Source organism: Raphanus sativus, unplaced genomic scaffold (assembly GCF_000801105.2).
Source record: "Raphanus sativus cultivar WK10039 unplaced genomic scaffold, ASM80110v3 Scaffold2607, whole genome shotgun sequence".
Classification (NCBI taxonomy): Eukaryota; Viridiplantae; Streptophyta; class Magnoliopsida; order Brassicales; family Brassicaceae; genus Raphanus; species Raphanus sativus.
This window is the reverse complement of record NW_026617915.1, coordinates 1-14,740: the sequence shown is the minus strand read 5'-3', so window position 1 is coordinate 14,740 and position 14,740 is coordinate 1. Positions and strand designations below refer to the sequence as shown.

Genomic DNA, 14,740 nt, shown 5'->3' with positions numbered 1-14,740 from the left:
GTTGAAATAAAAGTTTGTGTGGTTTAATGAAGGAAGTTATAAATTTATGGGATATAGTGATAAATCTAAAACTCAAAGATTAAAAACATCTTGCCAACTAAAAACTATTGCTCGTAGCCGGTCATCTATTTGCCCTGTTCGTTTGGGTAACAGATGCGACAATAAACCAGCGCAACAAATTACAACATGTGCAGGGAAGAAAAGGGAGAAAATAGCTCAGGCAGAAGAAAGAAGAGGCTGAGCACAGAGAAAAGAAAAATGCAAAGGGAGTCACTGTTTTTTCGCTGTGTTTTATGTTCCACTTGAGCGATTAAAGGGAAAGAAAATTATGAAGAAATTTTAGTAGCCAATCTTGGTCACTTCACTATGAACTGAAACGATCAACGAACATGGTTTTTATTTATTGCCAAAAAGAGTATCTTATGGAGTTATGGGTCTTAAAAGGTGGGCTATATACCACAGCCACAAGTAACTAAAAAAATCGAACTTATTAAATACTCCCTCTGTTTTCTTATATAAGTCGTTTTAACATTTTGGTTTTGTGCCAAAATATTTGTCGTTTCCAAATTCCCATGCAACAAATGAAGACTTTTGACTTTATCTACCCTTGGATTGAAAGCAAATAAATTTAACTTGCACATTAAAGTAACGATGAAGAAGGATAAAATGGAAATTGTATTACATGTCTTAAACTGTGTGCAATCCACTAAAACGACTAATAAAAACAAACAGAGGGAGTAATAAATTGAAAAAGGTTGACTTCACTAAAATTATGCTTCCCAGTTACCAATATCTAATTCTTCTAGAGTTCTTTTTTTTTGTAAAAAAATTTGTTAAACAATTGGAAAAGATTTTAGCACAAGATTTTTTTGTAAAAAATAATATTAGGGCTGAAAGCCCAAGCTTCATTTGATTGTCAATACAGTCACTAGAAAGTAAACAATGATTCTCAATTTGTTGAAAGTATAATTTAAAACATTAATGCGGAATAAAAGTAGTTAAGAACAATTTTATCTATCATTCGAAGTGGTCCTCCTTTTGGGAGACTTTTAAAAGACGTACTAAAACAGAAGTTTGGTGCTTGACTCTGGAACAAAGTTTTGCATGAGCAGGTATATTTCTTGATTAGTTTGCATGCATCTGCTAGGTAAGTGGAAAGAAGGATGCATAGTCTTTCTCAAAGAGAGAAAGGATGCAGAGTTTGGTTTGATTGTTCGATCTGTACATTATAGTGGTCCAATCATCTTAAATGATGAGGGGCCTCATGGGCCTACCTACTCTCGTTCGTAGTAAACTTAATTTCTTCTTTTTGAATATTATGATTGGTTAAGACTTGGCCCAATTCGGTCAACCCAGCACTCAATTTTTTTTTTTTTGAGAATTTGGTTTTACATCTTTGACCGGTCGTCTCATATCTCCCGATCAGTGTCGGAACAAAGATGCAGAAGCTGAACGAGTTCTTGTCTGGTGGCGGAGGAGACGGCGAAGGGACAAACGATAGCTTCCTTGAAGATGGATCGGAGGGTCTCTGTTCTCTCTCCACAACTCAGGTTTTCTCCTATTCATCGTCTTCTCTCTCTCTATGTTTTTTTTTTTCTCTCGTTCTTCTCTGTTTTACGGAATCTCTCTCTCTCTCTCCTTTGATTTGTCAGAGAATGTACGGATTCGCGGCATCTTTGGGCGCTGGTTTACTGCTCATGTTTCTGGTAACGATCAATTTCACATTATCCAAATGAATTGAATTATAGTATTGAATTGGAATTGAATGTTGTTGACCAATCTGTAAAAAGTAATTCGTGTGTTTCTTTTTCTTCTTCTTCAATCAGTCAATGATCGTGTTTGTTATCCCCATCAAGTTTGCACTGCTCTTCACTTTCGGAAATGTTCTCGCTATTGGAAGGTTTGTTTTTTGCCTTGTAGCCGACAAGATACTTGCTCTGTTTTGTCTTTCAAAACATTTTAATTTTGCGATTTTCAATTCTTTTGAGTTCAATAGGGTTTTGAATGCTACTTCTCTCAAAGTTCATTCCTTCAAAGGATGATGAGTTACGTTCATATGTTTACTGATTCCTATAAAACCAGTTAGTTAGCTGACCTTTGACATTGTTTGGCAGCACAGCCTTCCTCATGGGACCTGAGCAACAGATAAACATGATGTTGGACCCTGTTCGTTTCTACGCTACTTCCATCTACGGCGGATGCGTCCTTCTTGCTCTCATTTGCGCTCTCTTGGTATCTTCTTTCTCTCCTTCTCATACGATGTTTTAGTTCCAAAGCTATTTTTAATCTTAGTAAAATCTCCAAAGACTGCAACTTTCTTTTTTTTTTCTCCCCAATAGTTTTCATCTTGAAACCTCATCAATTTCTTGTCTTCTGTAGATCCACAGCAAAATTTTGACAGTGATTGCGATCCTATGCGAGACTTGTGCGCTTATTTGGTAAGTTCAATGCTTTTATATTGAGCCCAAAACAGGATTCTTTAGTCTTTTTGGATGCAACACTTTATTCATTGGCTCAATGGTAAATAATGAGCAGGTACAGCCTCAGTTATATCCCCTTTGCACGAAGAATGGTCTCTGAAATCATGATCCGTCTCTGCGACACCGAGCTATAAGCCAATCTCACTTCTTGATTTTTTTTTTTTTTGGTTTGACCTGATCCGGTGGTTTGCGCATGAATCACAAGTAGTGCAAATTGAGTTTCTGTTTGTTGCGATCTTGAAGCTCTTGTGTGTGTGTGTGTGTGTGTGTGTGTATTTTTTGTTGCTTCAAACCCTTTCTCAGCTTCTGACTTAACAGTCGTTTGATATTGGGAAATGTAAAAACTTGAGTTATGAGTGATCTCTCCTTTTTATAGCTGTAATTGTGGTTTCTTATGGTTAAAAAAAAGTTTTTTTTAAGATACAGTTGTTGTAAGTAGTACCAGTGCAATCTGACAACGAATTATTATATTGTTATACGCCTAATCTTTTTATAATGCATATATTATAGTTTGTTCGATATTCTTGACTTTCTGTTACTCTATACTGCAACTTTCCTAATAAAAAATTGTGAAGACAATAACGTTAGAAACTATATAGACTTTGTTTTTTAATTGACAAAGAGAAACAGAATCATTCATACAACATCATCATTCATACAACGCATCATCTCCTCTGCATTATTAGTTCTTCCTTTACATTAAAAAAGCATATAATAAAGTTCACCAGCCGAAAAAGACAAGAAGCCCAAAGTGATGATCAAATCTTCAAACATCAGATGCAACCTCCCAACTACAAGATTCAAAGCAGAACCAAAGACAAAAGAGTTGAGTTAATAATACTGTTTATTTATTTCTTTCCATTTTCGTAATGGAAGTATCTAACCATTATGGATTCGATTTCCTTGTCGGAGACAGGAGTGCGTTTAGGCTGGAGTGATGCTTTCCCTCCATCAGCAATGTTTTTCGGCGCCGCCGGGACATCTGAACTCGCCGTCACGTTTCTCTTGCCGCCGGCAACGGATCCCTGCGCTGGTCCAGAACCTGAGAATAATAGATAGTTATGTGTAATTGGCATCTAATAAAAATCAAGAACCAAAATATAAAGAAAAAGTGTAGTGAAAGAAAAAGATGTTAACCTGATGAAGTAGCAGAAGAGGAATGTCTCTGAGGAAATTTGATACGAGGAATTCTCTTCATCTTCTGCTTCCTATTGATTCTTGAGTTGATGAAGTTTTTGCTTTGTTCTTGATTTCTTTTGTTGTCCATATAAACAAACGAGAGCTCTTATCTTTATCCTGAAATTAATGGGCTAATGGGCATAATAAGTGTTCGTAGTACTGGGCCGACAATGATTCGAATTGGGAGGTAGGTTGAACACTATTTTCAGAATTGTTCTCGTAAAGATAAAATAGTTATTTTAGTGCTCTAGCAACTTCCAAGTCGCAGGTTCAAACCTTTTGAAAACAGGTCTCCTAAAGTAATTGTTTTTGGGGTGTTTTCAGCCAATGATTATCTTTGAAAATTATCATCACAAAGATGATATTTTTTTCCCTTCGCTTGGAGTTTTCAAAAGATTACATTATCCCAAAGAGGCCATACGGATATATATTGCAAATCATGTTATTGGTGTTGTCGTCGTCTCGATAATTGAAAGTCAGAAAAATACATAAACAGTTCACGTGTTGATAGATATTGGTTTACTTGTCGTTTTAATAATTGATAAGTTTGTGATTAAAGTTATATTGGTGTACTAGTGCATATGTCACATACATCTATTTTTTTGCAAACTTTATTAATCGAAACCAAACCAATGAGAACCATATATTAGAACATTATTGGGGGTGGGGTGCAGTATCTTGTGTTTGTATCTATGAAAATATCTACGACATTAGTGGGCAGGCATCTCTAGTGACACCGCGTCCATACTGACTAGTGACTACCTTATAAATTATGTTATTTACACTCCGCCTCTTTCAGCTCTCATACAGAGTAATAAATAGATTATGAATATGGCTTTTGTGGAAGTTTGTTTGTGGATGCTACTTGCCTTCGTAATATCTTGGACAATATTCCACGTCACCAACAAGATGAATAAGGCGACGAAGTGTGCGAATGTGGCAGCGAAGGAGAGAAGAGACGGTGGCCCTGATGTCATCATAGTCGGAGCTGGTGTGGGTGGCTCAGCTCTCGCCTATGCACTTGCCAAGGTAAGTAAAATGCCTGGACAGTTTTGCGTCCATGCATTTATAATTGGTAAACTCGCAACTCTATATATAGTATGTGCTTTATTTTTATTTTTTTGAACAACACTCTATAGTATGTAAATTTATGTTTTCCTTAATAGTATTGTATATTGAAATAGTTTGGGAAGGAATTAACCCTCCTGTGTACTAAGTTTGGGTTAAAGCTAATAAAAAAGAACTTGTTTTAAAGGACGGGCGTCGAGTACATGTGATAGAAAGAGACATGAGAGAGCCAGTGAGAATGATGGGTGAGTTCATGCAGCCAGGAGGACGGCTCTTGCTTTCTAAGCTCGGTCTTCAGGGTATGCATCTGCTTAACTTTCATTTACGTTTACATTAAGAAAGACATATGTTGTTGTGTCTTTGTTTCATGACTAAATTTGTGCGTTTATATATAAATAGATTGTTTAGAGGGAATAGACGCACAGAAATCCACCGGCATAGCTCTTTTTAAGGACGGAAAAGAAACAGTCGCATCTTATCCGGTGGACACCAACTTTCCTTATGAACCATCTGGTCGTTTTTTTCAAAATGGCCGTTTTGTCCAGAGACTGCGCCAAAAGGCCTCTTCTCTTCCAAAGTACTTAACTCTCTACTATTTTTTACTAATAAGTATGTTAGGGATTTCAAAAAAAAAAGCATGTACAAGAAGATTTAATCAAACATCTAAACCTTTTGTTTAGAGATGGGAAAATAGATTTGACCTAATATAAATATTTGTTTGTATGTGATTTAATGAATGAAGTATATAAACTACTCCAAGAGCTAAGAGCCGACACAAGAAATGGACATGTTGTTGTAACATTGATTCAAACACCAAACATTAATTAATTGGCAGTGTGCGGCTGGAAGAAGGGACCGTGAGATCTTTGATAGAAGAAAAAGGAGTGGTCAAAGGAGTGACATACAAGAACAGTTCAGGGGAAGAAACCACAGCATTTGCACCTCTCACTGTGGTATGCGATGGTTGCCACTCGAACCTTCGTCGCTCTCTAAATGACAACAATGTGAGTGTTTGTAAAAACAATAGACTATTCTTTTAATTAATAAGCATATGTGTTCTTTAATTTGATATAGGCGGAGGTTACGGCGTACGAAATTGGTTACATCTCGAGGAATTGTCGCCTTGAACAGCCCGACAAGTTACACTTGATAATGGCTAAACCGTCCTTCGCCATGTTGTATCAAGTCAGCAGCACCGACGTTCGTTGTAATTTTGAGCTTCTCTCAAATAATCTTCCGTCTGTTTCTAATGGTGAAATGGCGTCCTTCGTGAAGAACTCTATTGCTCCCCAGGTACGGATTAGGCTAATTATTAATCTTTGATCAATGAAGAAAATGACTAGATAATTAAATTGGTATTACTTGACTTACTAGTAGGGTTATGTAGATAAGATATGCATAGCATGCACTCATTCTAACATTGGCAAGCGGCTGATGAAGCTGTCTCTTTGCGCGCGTTTATGTTATGGCAGATACCTCTAAAATTCCGCAAAACATTTTTGAAAGGGCTCGATGAGGGATCACATATAAAAATTACACAAGCAAAACGCATGCCAGCTACTTTAAGCAGAAAAAAGGGAGTGATTGTGTTGGGAGATGCATTCAACATGCGTCATCCAGTAATTGCATCAGGGATGATGGTTTTATTATCTGACATTCTCATTCTAAGCCGTCTTCTCAAGCCTTTGGACAGCCTCGGTGATGAAAACAAAGTCTCAGAAGTTATGAAGTCCTTCTATGTTCTACGCAAGGTAAGCATATGTCACATACTCATCTTAAATGATGAACATTAAAAAAAGTATGTAAAAAAATCTAAACGTTTTTAAAATTGAATGGTGAAGCCAATGTCAGCAACAGTAAACACATTAGGGAATTCATTTTGGCAAGTGCTAATTGCATCAACGGACGAAGCAAAAGAAGCGATGCGACAAGGCTGCTTTGATTACCTATCTAGTGGTGGGTTTCGCACGTCAGGCTTGATGGCTGTGTTTGGTGGCATGAACCCTACGCCACTTTCTCTCATCTATCATCTATCCGTTATTACTTTATCCTCCATCGGCCAACTGCTCTCTCCGTTCCCAACTCCTCTTCGTGTTTGGCATAGCCTCAGACTTTTTGGTGTAAGTCATAATTATACTGTTAAATGTTTGGTATAGAATTGTGTTTTATACTTTAACATTGACTTTGGTTCATGTGAATCCGTAGTTGTCTTTGGAATTGTTGGTTCCTCATCTCAAGGCTGAAGGAATAGGTCAAATGTTGTCTCCAACAAATGCAGCGGCATATCGCAAAAGCTATATGGCTACAACCGTTGTCTAAACATTGATGAAAACCACGATATATAGATGGTGCACAAATCTTTGCGATTGTGGATTTGTTAAATAGTATTGCAATATGTTACTGAAGAAACCTTTCCGTATCTACTTGTAAACGGAAATAGGAAGAATATGCATGGGGTGACAATTATTTTGAATAAAACAATAAAGAAAATAATAACGAGTGGCCATAATAATTACGTTTTCGACAAATTTACTTTCATTTTATTAAAATATGATTTATTTGTATAATATATGGTATTTTTGTCTGTATAAGTCTGATATTTTTTGTTCGTGCACAAATTTCATTAATTCAAGTGTAAAAGATTCAAAAGATTACAATGGAAGGTGTGTTCGACTATGCTCTACGGTAAGATGACAACAATAATGGTATTATAATACAATAAAATATAGAATATAAGTGTTAAAAGTAGAGATCCATTCGAATTAAAAGGACCTATGGATACTTTTTAATTGAATCTTTGAAACCATACTTCAAAAAGGTTTTAAATAATCTAAATCCAGGTTGAAATATGCTATAGTGTAATGATCCGGAGAAGTTTTTTTTTTTTTTTGTAAATATCCGGAGAAGTTCAATACAAGCTTGAACACGAAATGATTTACCTCTAATATCTAGTTTTGTTTATAGCTCAATTTTTATTCTCAGTCTTAGATTTATATTTTTAAATTTTATTTTTTCGTTTTTTCTAAAATAGTTTCTCAAAAATATTGCTTTTGTTTGCCCAAAAAAAATTTTGCCGGAAAAAAGATACTGCTTTTGCTTATATCAGTGTCAGGTCATATTATAACTAGATGTCAAAAGAAAGAAAAAAAACAATTAGGTACGGGTTTGAAAAGTCTTTATGATTGAAAAATGATGGGCCATTATCTCAAAATAGTATAGCAGCGACTTTGGCGGGGTTGAGAGATACGATTTGATCAGTTAAGTTATTATTTTAGTATTTTCCTTCTTTTTCCAGCTCTGATTTTTTCCTTGCTCCATCAGTGGCGGACGTGAGTACGTTAATGGGGGTGCAACTGCCACACCATTAATTGTGGAAACAAAATTGGCCTATGTATTTTTCCATTAAATTTAATTATGACACTCTATAAACTATAACCCAATATTACTAGATAAACTATAGAATGTCCACTAATTTTAATTGAAACCCAACGTAAACCAATCATGTTTACAATTAAAAAAAAAACCAAGTTTAATTTCGACAATTTACAATTTACAAACCTAAAACCAAAATAAATCAAGTTAGAATTAAATTTTTTTTCTATCTTTTGACAACTAGTCTTCTTCGAAGCCTTAACATGATATCGGTTTAATATTTTCTAATCTCATTTTTAGCTAGTAGGATCCTAATTAAAATAGTAGTTTGTTCTTATTGATTCTAATTACCCAACTACAAATAGTAAGTTAGTAGGTTCCTATTTAAAATAGTAATTTATATTTTATGAAACTTTTAAAATAGTTATATTTTCAGTTATATATTGACACAGGTTAAAAAAAATCTTGAATCCGCCACTGTGCTTCATTATTTTATTATACCATACCCATCACAGTAATGAACATTTCAACGATCTGCCGACTTTTTTCTTTATTTTTTTACAAGATTTTTTCGATCCATAGTTTATCTGTGCTGCCAATCATTTTTTTTGGTATAAAGTGCTGCCAATCATTAATAATACTCCCTCCGTTTCATATTATATGTCGTTCTAATCTTATGCACGCAGATTAAGAAAACATTTAATTTTACATATTTCCAAAATAAAAACACTATTACCAATACACCTAACCATGTATCAACTAATAGAAAAAATGAAAAATAAAATATTATCAATAAATTTTGCATTGAAAACCGTAAACGACACTTATTTTGAAACAAAAAAATTCCTCTAGAATGACATATAATTTGAAACGGAGGGAGTAATTTATATGTTCCTTTTTTGTCAAACATAATTTATATGTTCCAGTTTCATCTGTTGAGCAAAATTTGGGTTTTTTTAGAACTATTCTACTCTTTGCAAGCGCGGACGAAGATTTAGTTTCATTACAATAAAAACAAAATTTGAAACATCATAACTTACTGCAACGTTAGAACTATCAACAAACAAAGTAATACAAAATAGGATACTAGTAGATATTTGTAATAGTGTATGGGGTTACTGGATTAGGTCGTTGTTGAGAGTAATAATTTATTTCTAGCTTGACACGTATACGAATATGATGCATAGTCATGTAAACGTGGCCAGTTCAAGTCAGGGGTTGACTTTTTTTTGTCGGCCAAGTTTTTACCTCAAAATGTCAATCTTAAGACCCAAAATCGGTAACCAAATCCTAATTAACTTGACCTATGTGATACGATTTGTGAATTATCTATTTTTGGGAAAAAAGTATATTCCAAAATTTCCTTTTTGACGTAAACAATTAATTAAGCATGTGGAATCATTCCTTACCTAGAATGATAGTACAAATAGAAAGATTACTATGACTCGATCTCATGTCTGTCTATAATCGATTTGCCAAGCTGTGGAACTCAAATTTATTTAACATATTTTCTCAAATTGTAGGTTTCTCCTATTTAACTATATCATTTCAGAGTTTCTTTTTGTTTTGAGAAAGAATTTCAGAATTGAAGATAAAGATATCATTACTAAGTGGAATGGCAACGACATACACGTGGTCATGGACGCTTCTCGCCTTCATTCTGACATGGATGGTTTTTCATCTCATCAAAAGAAAGAAGGTTGGAACAGAGGAGATAGAGGTTGAAGCAGAAGAGACGAGAGATGGTGAGGCTGATGTCATCATTGTTGGAGCGGGTGTGGCTGGCGCGGCTCTTGCTTATGCTCTTGCTAAGGTATATTTGCGTATGTGACGGCTTTTTGTTTCCTTTTGTTGATTTTACAATTGATCAATCAATCATGGTAAGGCCTCGTCACTAAGATGATCTTTTCAATAGGTTGTGTTGTTTCTATATATCTAAGAAAATTTGATCTGCCATGTAAATTGCAGTGCAGTGACCACTCCAGTAGAGATGATTTTCGTTCAAATAAGTACTGATATTTGAAACTTAGATAACTGATTAAACTAGGTTTTTGGTAGCTTTTCATGTGTTGTGTGTAGCCTCTTTAATCGAAGTAAGATAATTTTTGTTGTTGAACGTTTGATAAACATGTATTTTAAAAACTTTAAAGTTTCAAACTAAAAAAAGTATTAGTAATAATTATTTTTCGTGATTTTGGTAGAAAAATATTTGTTGTGGTTCTCGCAAGAAAATACGTTTTTCCGGTTTTGTCTATCTTTTCGTGGGATATTAGGTTTATGTTTATAGTTTGTCAATTATATTATGTGATAATAGATACTATGCAATTTTGACATAACCATCTTCATTAAAACGGTTCAATTTGGATCAGCTAGCTGATTTTCAAAACTAAATCTAAATTTTAAAAACTCATCAGTCATCCATATGATTTGTACTTTTAAGTCTAAACAAACAACACTTTTATCTCCATCTAGATGATGACTTATTTTACTCGTAAAAAAAAATCATAGAAGTTCTCTATATATTGTGGTGGTCGACTTCAAGCATTTTAAAGGTTCGGTTACACTCACTATAGGGATTAGACATATATGTAATTTTTTTCTTTTGAAATTTTCAGATAGAAATTTATTTATAAGAGCTAGTATTATTCACATGGAATTTTTTTAAATAAACGTTATCTATCTTTTCCTTTATACGAATATCATATGCACTAAATCAATGGACATGAAATGTATTATTTTATAAAAACGACATATAAAAGAAATTTGATTTGAAAAATAACTAATAATGGCCCATGCAGCATGGATCATGGGTGTCCATGATCAGTTTATGTTATATGGGTGTTCAGGAGTTGAGAAAACACAACAAAAGAATGGGAAATTAGGAATGCAGAAAAAAAGATACTTGTTCTATATTTTGTCACTGTTTATAATTTATATGGGGATGCTGGATGCTGGATGCAGGATGGGCGGCGAGTACATGTGATAGAGAGAGACTTGAAAGAACCTCAAAGATTTATGGGAGAGCTGATGCAACCGGGTGGACGCCTCATGTTAGCTCAACTTGGCCTTGAAGGTCTCTCTCTTCACTTCATCTTCATATTCATTCATTACCACAAATTAAAATAGTGTTTAGCTAGGCGCATGGATGTATCTTAGCTCAATTATGTTAAGTGTCGCTTAATTTGGGATTTTGTCTTTGTATATCTATTAGATTGTTTGGAGGAGATAGACGCTCAAGAAATAAAGTCATTGGCAATCTACAAGGACGGGAAAAATGACACCTTGTATTTTCCGAATAACAAAAAGTTTCCTTACGAACCTGCCGGTAGACTCTTACGTAATGGCCGTCTGGTGCAACGTTTACGCAAAAAGGCAGCTTCTCATGTCAAGTACGTACATTAGTACATATAATTACATATTAATGTTTTAATTTTTTATAACATAGGATATTTCAAGTACAGGACTTAGGTTTATCCCCTATGGTGAACCTTTAAATTCACCATTCCTCTTAAATCCAATCAAAATGCTATGTAGATAATTAAATAAAAAATATTAAATTATTAAAAAATAGTTGAAAAGAAAAATAAAATCAATTTTAATGATGCAAACTAAACCCTAAACCTTAAATCATAAATTCTAAATCCAAATATATACCCTAAACCCAAATTTTATACCCTAAACCCAAACCATATACCCTAAACTCAAATTCTAAACTTTAAATCCAAACCATAAACCTTAAATACAAACCCTATACTCTAAATCGATCATATATTTTATACCCTAAACCCAAATCCTATACCCTAAACTCAAAACATATATCTTAAACCTAAATTCTACACCTTAAACCCAAACCCTAAACTTAAGAATTTGGATTTAGAATTTACGATTTGGGTTTAGGGTATATGGTTTAGGTTTAGGGTATATAGTTTGGGTTTAGGGTATAGGATTTGGGTTTAGGGTATAGGATATATAATGGGTTTAGGGTATAGCGTTTGGATTTAGGGTTTAGAATTTGAGTTTTGGATATATGGTTTGGGTTTAGGATATAAGATTTGGGTTTAGGGTATAGGTTTTGGTTTAGAATTTAAATTTAGGGTTTAGTGTTTAGTTAACGTCATTAAAATTAACGTTATTTCATTTTTAAACTATTTTAAAATAATTTAATATTTTTTATTTAATTATCTACATGGCATTTTGATTGGATTTAAAGAGAGTGGTGAATTTAAAGATTCAACATAGGGGGTGAACCTAAGTCTTGTCCATATTTCAAACCGTATTCAAAACTAATATTTGGAACTTGTACTCGAGATAATTCTTCTAGTGGAACTGAAATCAATCTTTAGTTTATATATTTTCATTTCTAAATAAATTGACAATGAGTAAATTGATCTAACGCTCTTATATACATAATTTCATCTTCCTAATTAATAAAATGAAGTGAACCTTGATAGTGTGCAATTAGAAGAAGGAACAGTGAAGTCTTTGATAGAAGAAAAAGGAGTGGTTAAGGGAGTTATATACAAGAATAGCGCAGGCGAAAACATAACTGCCTTCGCACCTCTCACTGTGGTATGTGACGGTTGCTACTCGAACCTTCGCCGGTCAGCCGTCGATAATAAAGTGAGTGAACACTTATCTTTCAAGTATTGCAAACTTTTATATTTTCATCAAATTTTCAATTTCGTCGTTAATTTTCGCCTTTAAGGATCATGTTCAACTGATTGTATATGTATATATACAGGAGGAAGTGCTCTCTTACTTTGTGGGTTACGTCACGAAGAATACCCGACTTGAAGATCCACATAGTATGCATCTGATTTTTTCTAAACCTTTGCCATGTGTTGTATATCATATAACAAGCAATGAGGTTCGTTGTGCTGCCGAGGTTCCTGCTGATAGTATTCCTTCAATGGCAAATGGCGAAATGGTTAACTATCTCAAGAATACTCTGGCTCCTCAGGTACGTAAGGATTGATGTAAACCTACAACTTTTAGTATATTGGATATAATTTTAACTTTTAACGTTTTCAAGGAATTATAAGGAGTTGCTATGATTTCAAGAGGTATAATGTTGTTCATATGACTTAGTTTGTATCATTTATCTTTTTCGTTTCGTAGATACCTGATGGAAATCTCCGTGAGACATTTTTGAAAGGGGTTGAGGAAGGACTACTAGAGATAAAAACAACTGCCACTAAGAGTATGTCAGCGAAGCCATGTGATAAAAAAGGAGTGATTGTGTTGGGAGATGCATTCAATATGCGTCATCCTATAATCGCTTCAGGGATGATGGTTGCACTCTCCGACGTTCTCATTTTACGCAATCTTCTCAGGCCATTGCCTAGCTTTAGCAATGCTAAGAAGGTCTTGGAGCTTGTTAAGTCCTTTTACATCATCCGCAAGGTGAGTTCTGGCATTCTTTTTTTTATATATATACAATGAGCTATATAGCGTTGGTTGTTCATTGAAATGTGCAAAAGGTCATGGATTTATCATTTTTATGCCTGATTAGCTGATTAGATCCTATTTTTGTTACCAAGTTTTCTTAGTCTAGTCGTAATACAAACCACTTATTGGGAACTTTAGTCGATATAGATATAATGAATGCTACTTTGATGGAAACTCATAGAATGCTCACATATAGTTAATTAAGATTTATTATATATGACAATCATTTTCATATGTATTGATCATATTGGACGGTAAAAGCCAATGTCGGCGACGGTGAACACGCTGGCGCATGTCTTCTCAGAAGTGCTTGTCGCTACAACGGACGAAGCAAGAGAGGGAATGCGACAAAGCTGCTTTAAGTACCTCTCTAGTGGTGGTTTCCGAACATCCGGGATGATGGCTATTCTTGGAGGCATGAACCCTCGTCCCCTTACTCTAGTCTTTCATCTTGTATGCATCACCCTCACCGCCATGGGCCACTTGCTCTCTCCCTTTCCGTCGCCTCGTCGCTTTTGGCATAGCCTCAGAGTTTTTGCGGTAAATATTCCTATTTTTCTGGCCCTTTAATTTTATACACATATCAACAATGGTTATACATATGTGTCTATTGATGACTTCTTATGTGAATCACCAGTTGGCTTTGAAAATGTTGGGTAAACATTTGGGGGATGAAGGGTTGAAAGAGATGTTGATTCCAATAAACGCAGCTTCCTATCGCAGAAACTATATGGCCACGGCCTCTGACTGTTGATTTATCATTCAAAAACCAAGACTGCATTCGGAGATGAAAATCAGTCAACTCAAACAGAATTTAATATTTAAATAAAGAACTGGTTATGGCGAGTCTATATCCGGTTGAGCCTTTGATTAGGCCTTATTGTTTTTTCTTGTAACCAAAATTGGATTTGTGTTTCTTAAACCTTTTATTAAGCCATGGTGATTTGTTATAATAATTCTATCTTTTGATTCTCGAGTTTCTGTTTATGTCTATTCCAATCCAAGCTCTTTACCGATTCTACTAGGGTCCCCACAACTCATAAACTTCTTTGCACTAAGCAGGCCTTTTAAACCCGATATCAAATCCGGGTTAGATTCATTAGGCAGTATAAGTATCTCTACATCTACTCTGGTGTGATATCTCCGGTCCAATGTCAAAGATTAATCAAAGAGGTAGAAAGACTTCAAGTCAT

At 34.7% G+C, this 14,740-nt stretch overlaps 4 protein-coding genes across 7 annotated transcripts; 3 read left to right on the top strand and 1 right to left on the bottom strand.

Annotated features, from left to right (window-relative positions):
• Window positions 1–1,365: 1,365 nt before the first annotated feature.
• Window positions 1,366–2,862, top strand: LOC108835019 (uncharacterized). Its single transcript, XM_018608332.2, has 6 exons — window positions 1,366–1,550; window positions 1,653–1,706; window positions 1,827–1,900; window positions 2,115–2,232; window positions 2,380–2,438; window positions 2,536–2,862. Exons 1-6 carry the CDS (start codon window positions 1,440–1,442, stop codon window positions 2,612–2,614), a joined length of 495 nt encoding a protein of 164 aa, XP_018463834.1. The 5' UTR covers window positions 1,366–1,439; the 3' UTR covers window positions 2,615–2,862.
• A 201-nt stretch (window positions 2,863–3,063) lies between these two features.
• LOC108835020 (uncharacterized) lies at window positions 3,064–3,836 on the bottom strand. Its single transcript, XM_018608333.2, has 3 exons — window positions 3,618–3,836; window positions 3,365–3,522; window positions 3,064–3,271 (listed from the first exon to the last, which is right to left on the bottom strand). Exons 1-3 carry the CDS (start codon window positions 3,745–3,747, stop codon window positions 3,254–3,256), a joined length of 306 nt encoding a protein of 101 aa, XP_018463835.1. The 5' UTR covers window positions 3,748–3,836; the 3' UTR covers window positions 3,064–3,253.
• Window positions 3,837–4,378: 542 nt separating this feature from the next.
• LOC130494774 (squalene monooxygenase 1,2) lies at window positions 4,379–7,223 on the top strand. 3 transcript variants are annotated; one of them, XM_057000436.1, is made up of 8 exons: window positions 4,382–4,688; window positions 4,915–5,026; window positions 5,127–5,304; window positions 5,563–5,680; window positions 5,802–6,020; window positions 6,200–6,478; window positions 6,569–6,847; window positions 6,933–7,223. In XM_057000436.1, the coding sequence occupies exons 1-8, from the start codon at window positions 4,485–4,487 to the stop codon at window positions 7,044–7,046; spliced, it is 1,503 nt and encodes a 500-aa protein (XP_056856416.1). In that variant the 5' UTR covers window positions 4,382–4,484; the 3' UTR covers window positions 7,047–7,223. The 3 variants fall into 3 exon arrangements, with proteins under 3 accessions (XP_056856417.1, XP_056856416.1, XP_056856415.1); XM_057000435.1 differs by having other exon boundaries at window positions 4,383–4,688; window positions 5,563–5,731; XM_057000437.1 differs by lacking the exons at window positions 5,802–6,020; window positions 6,200–6,478; window positions 6,569–6,847; window positions 6,933–7,223 and having other exon boundaries at window positions 4,379–4,688; window positions 5,470–5,599.
• A 2,191-nt stretch (window positions 7,224–9,414) lies between these two features.
• LOC130505819 (squalene epoxidase 4-like) lies at window positions 9,415–14,520 on the top strand. Of its 2 annotated transcripts, XM_057000439.1 has the most exons (9): window positions 9,415–9,554; window positions 9,675–9,912; window positions 11,061–11,172; window positions 11,311–11,488; window positions 12,551–12,719; window positions 12,841–13,059; window positions 13,218–13,502; window positions 13,809–14,087; window positions 14,185–14,520. In XM_057000439.1, the coding sequence occupies exons 2-9, from the start codon at window positions 9,715–9,717 to the stop codon at window positions 14,299–14,301; spliced, it is 1,557 nt and encodes a 518-aa protein (XP_056856419.1). In that variant the 5' UTR covers window positions 9,415–9,554; window positions 9,675–9,714; the 3' UTR covers window positions 14,302–14,520. The 2 variants fall into 2 exon arrangements, with proteins under 2 accessions (XP_056856419.1, XP_056856418.1); XM_057000438.1 differs by having other exon boundaries at window positions 9,415–9,912.
• Window positions 14,521–14,740: the final 220 nt, after the last annotated feature.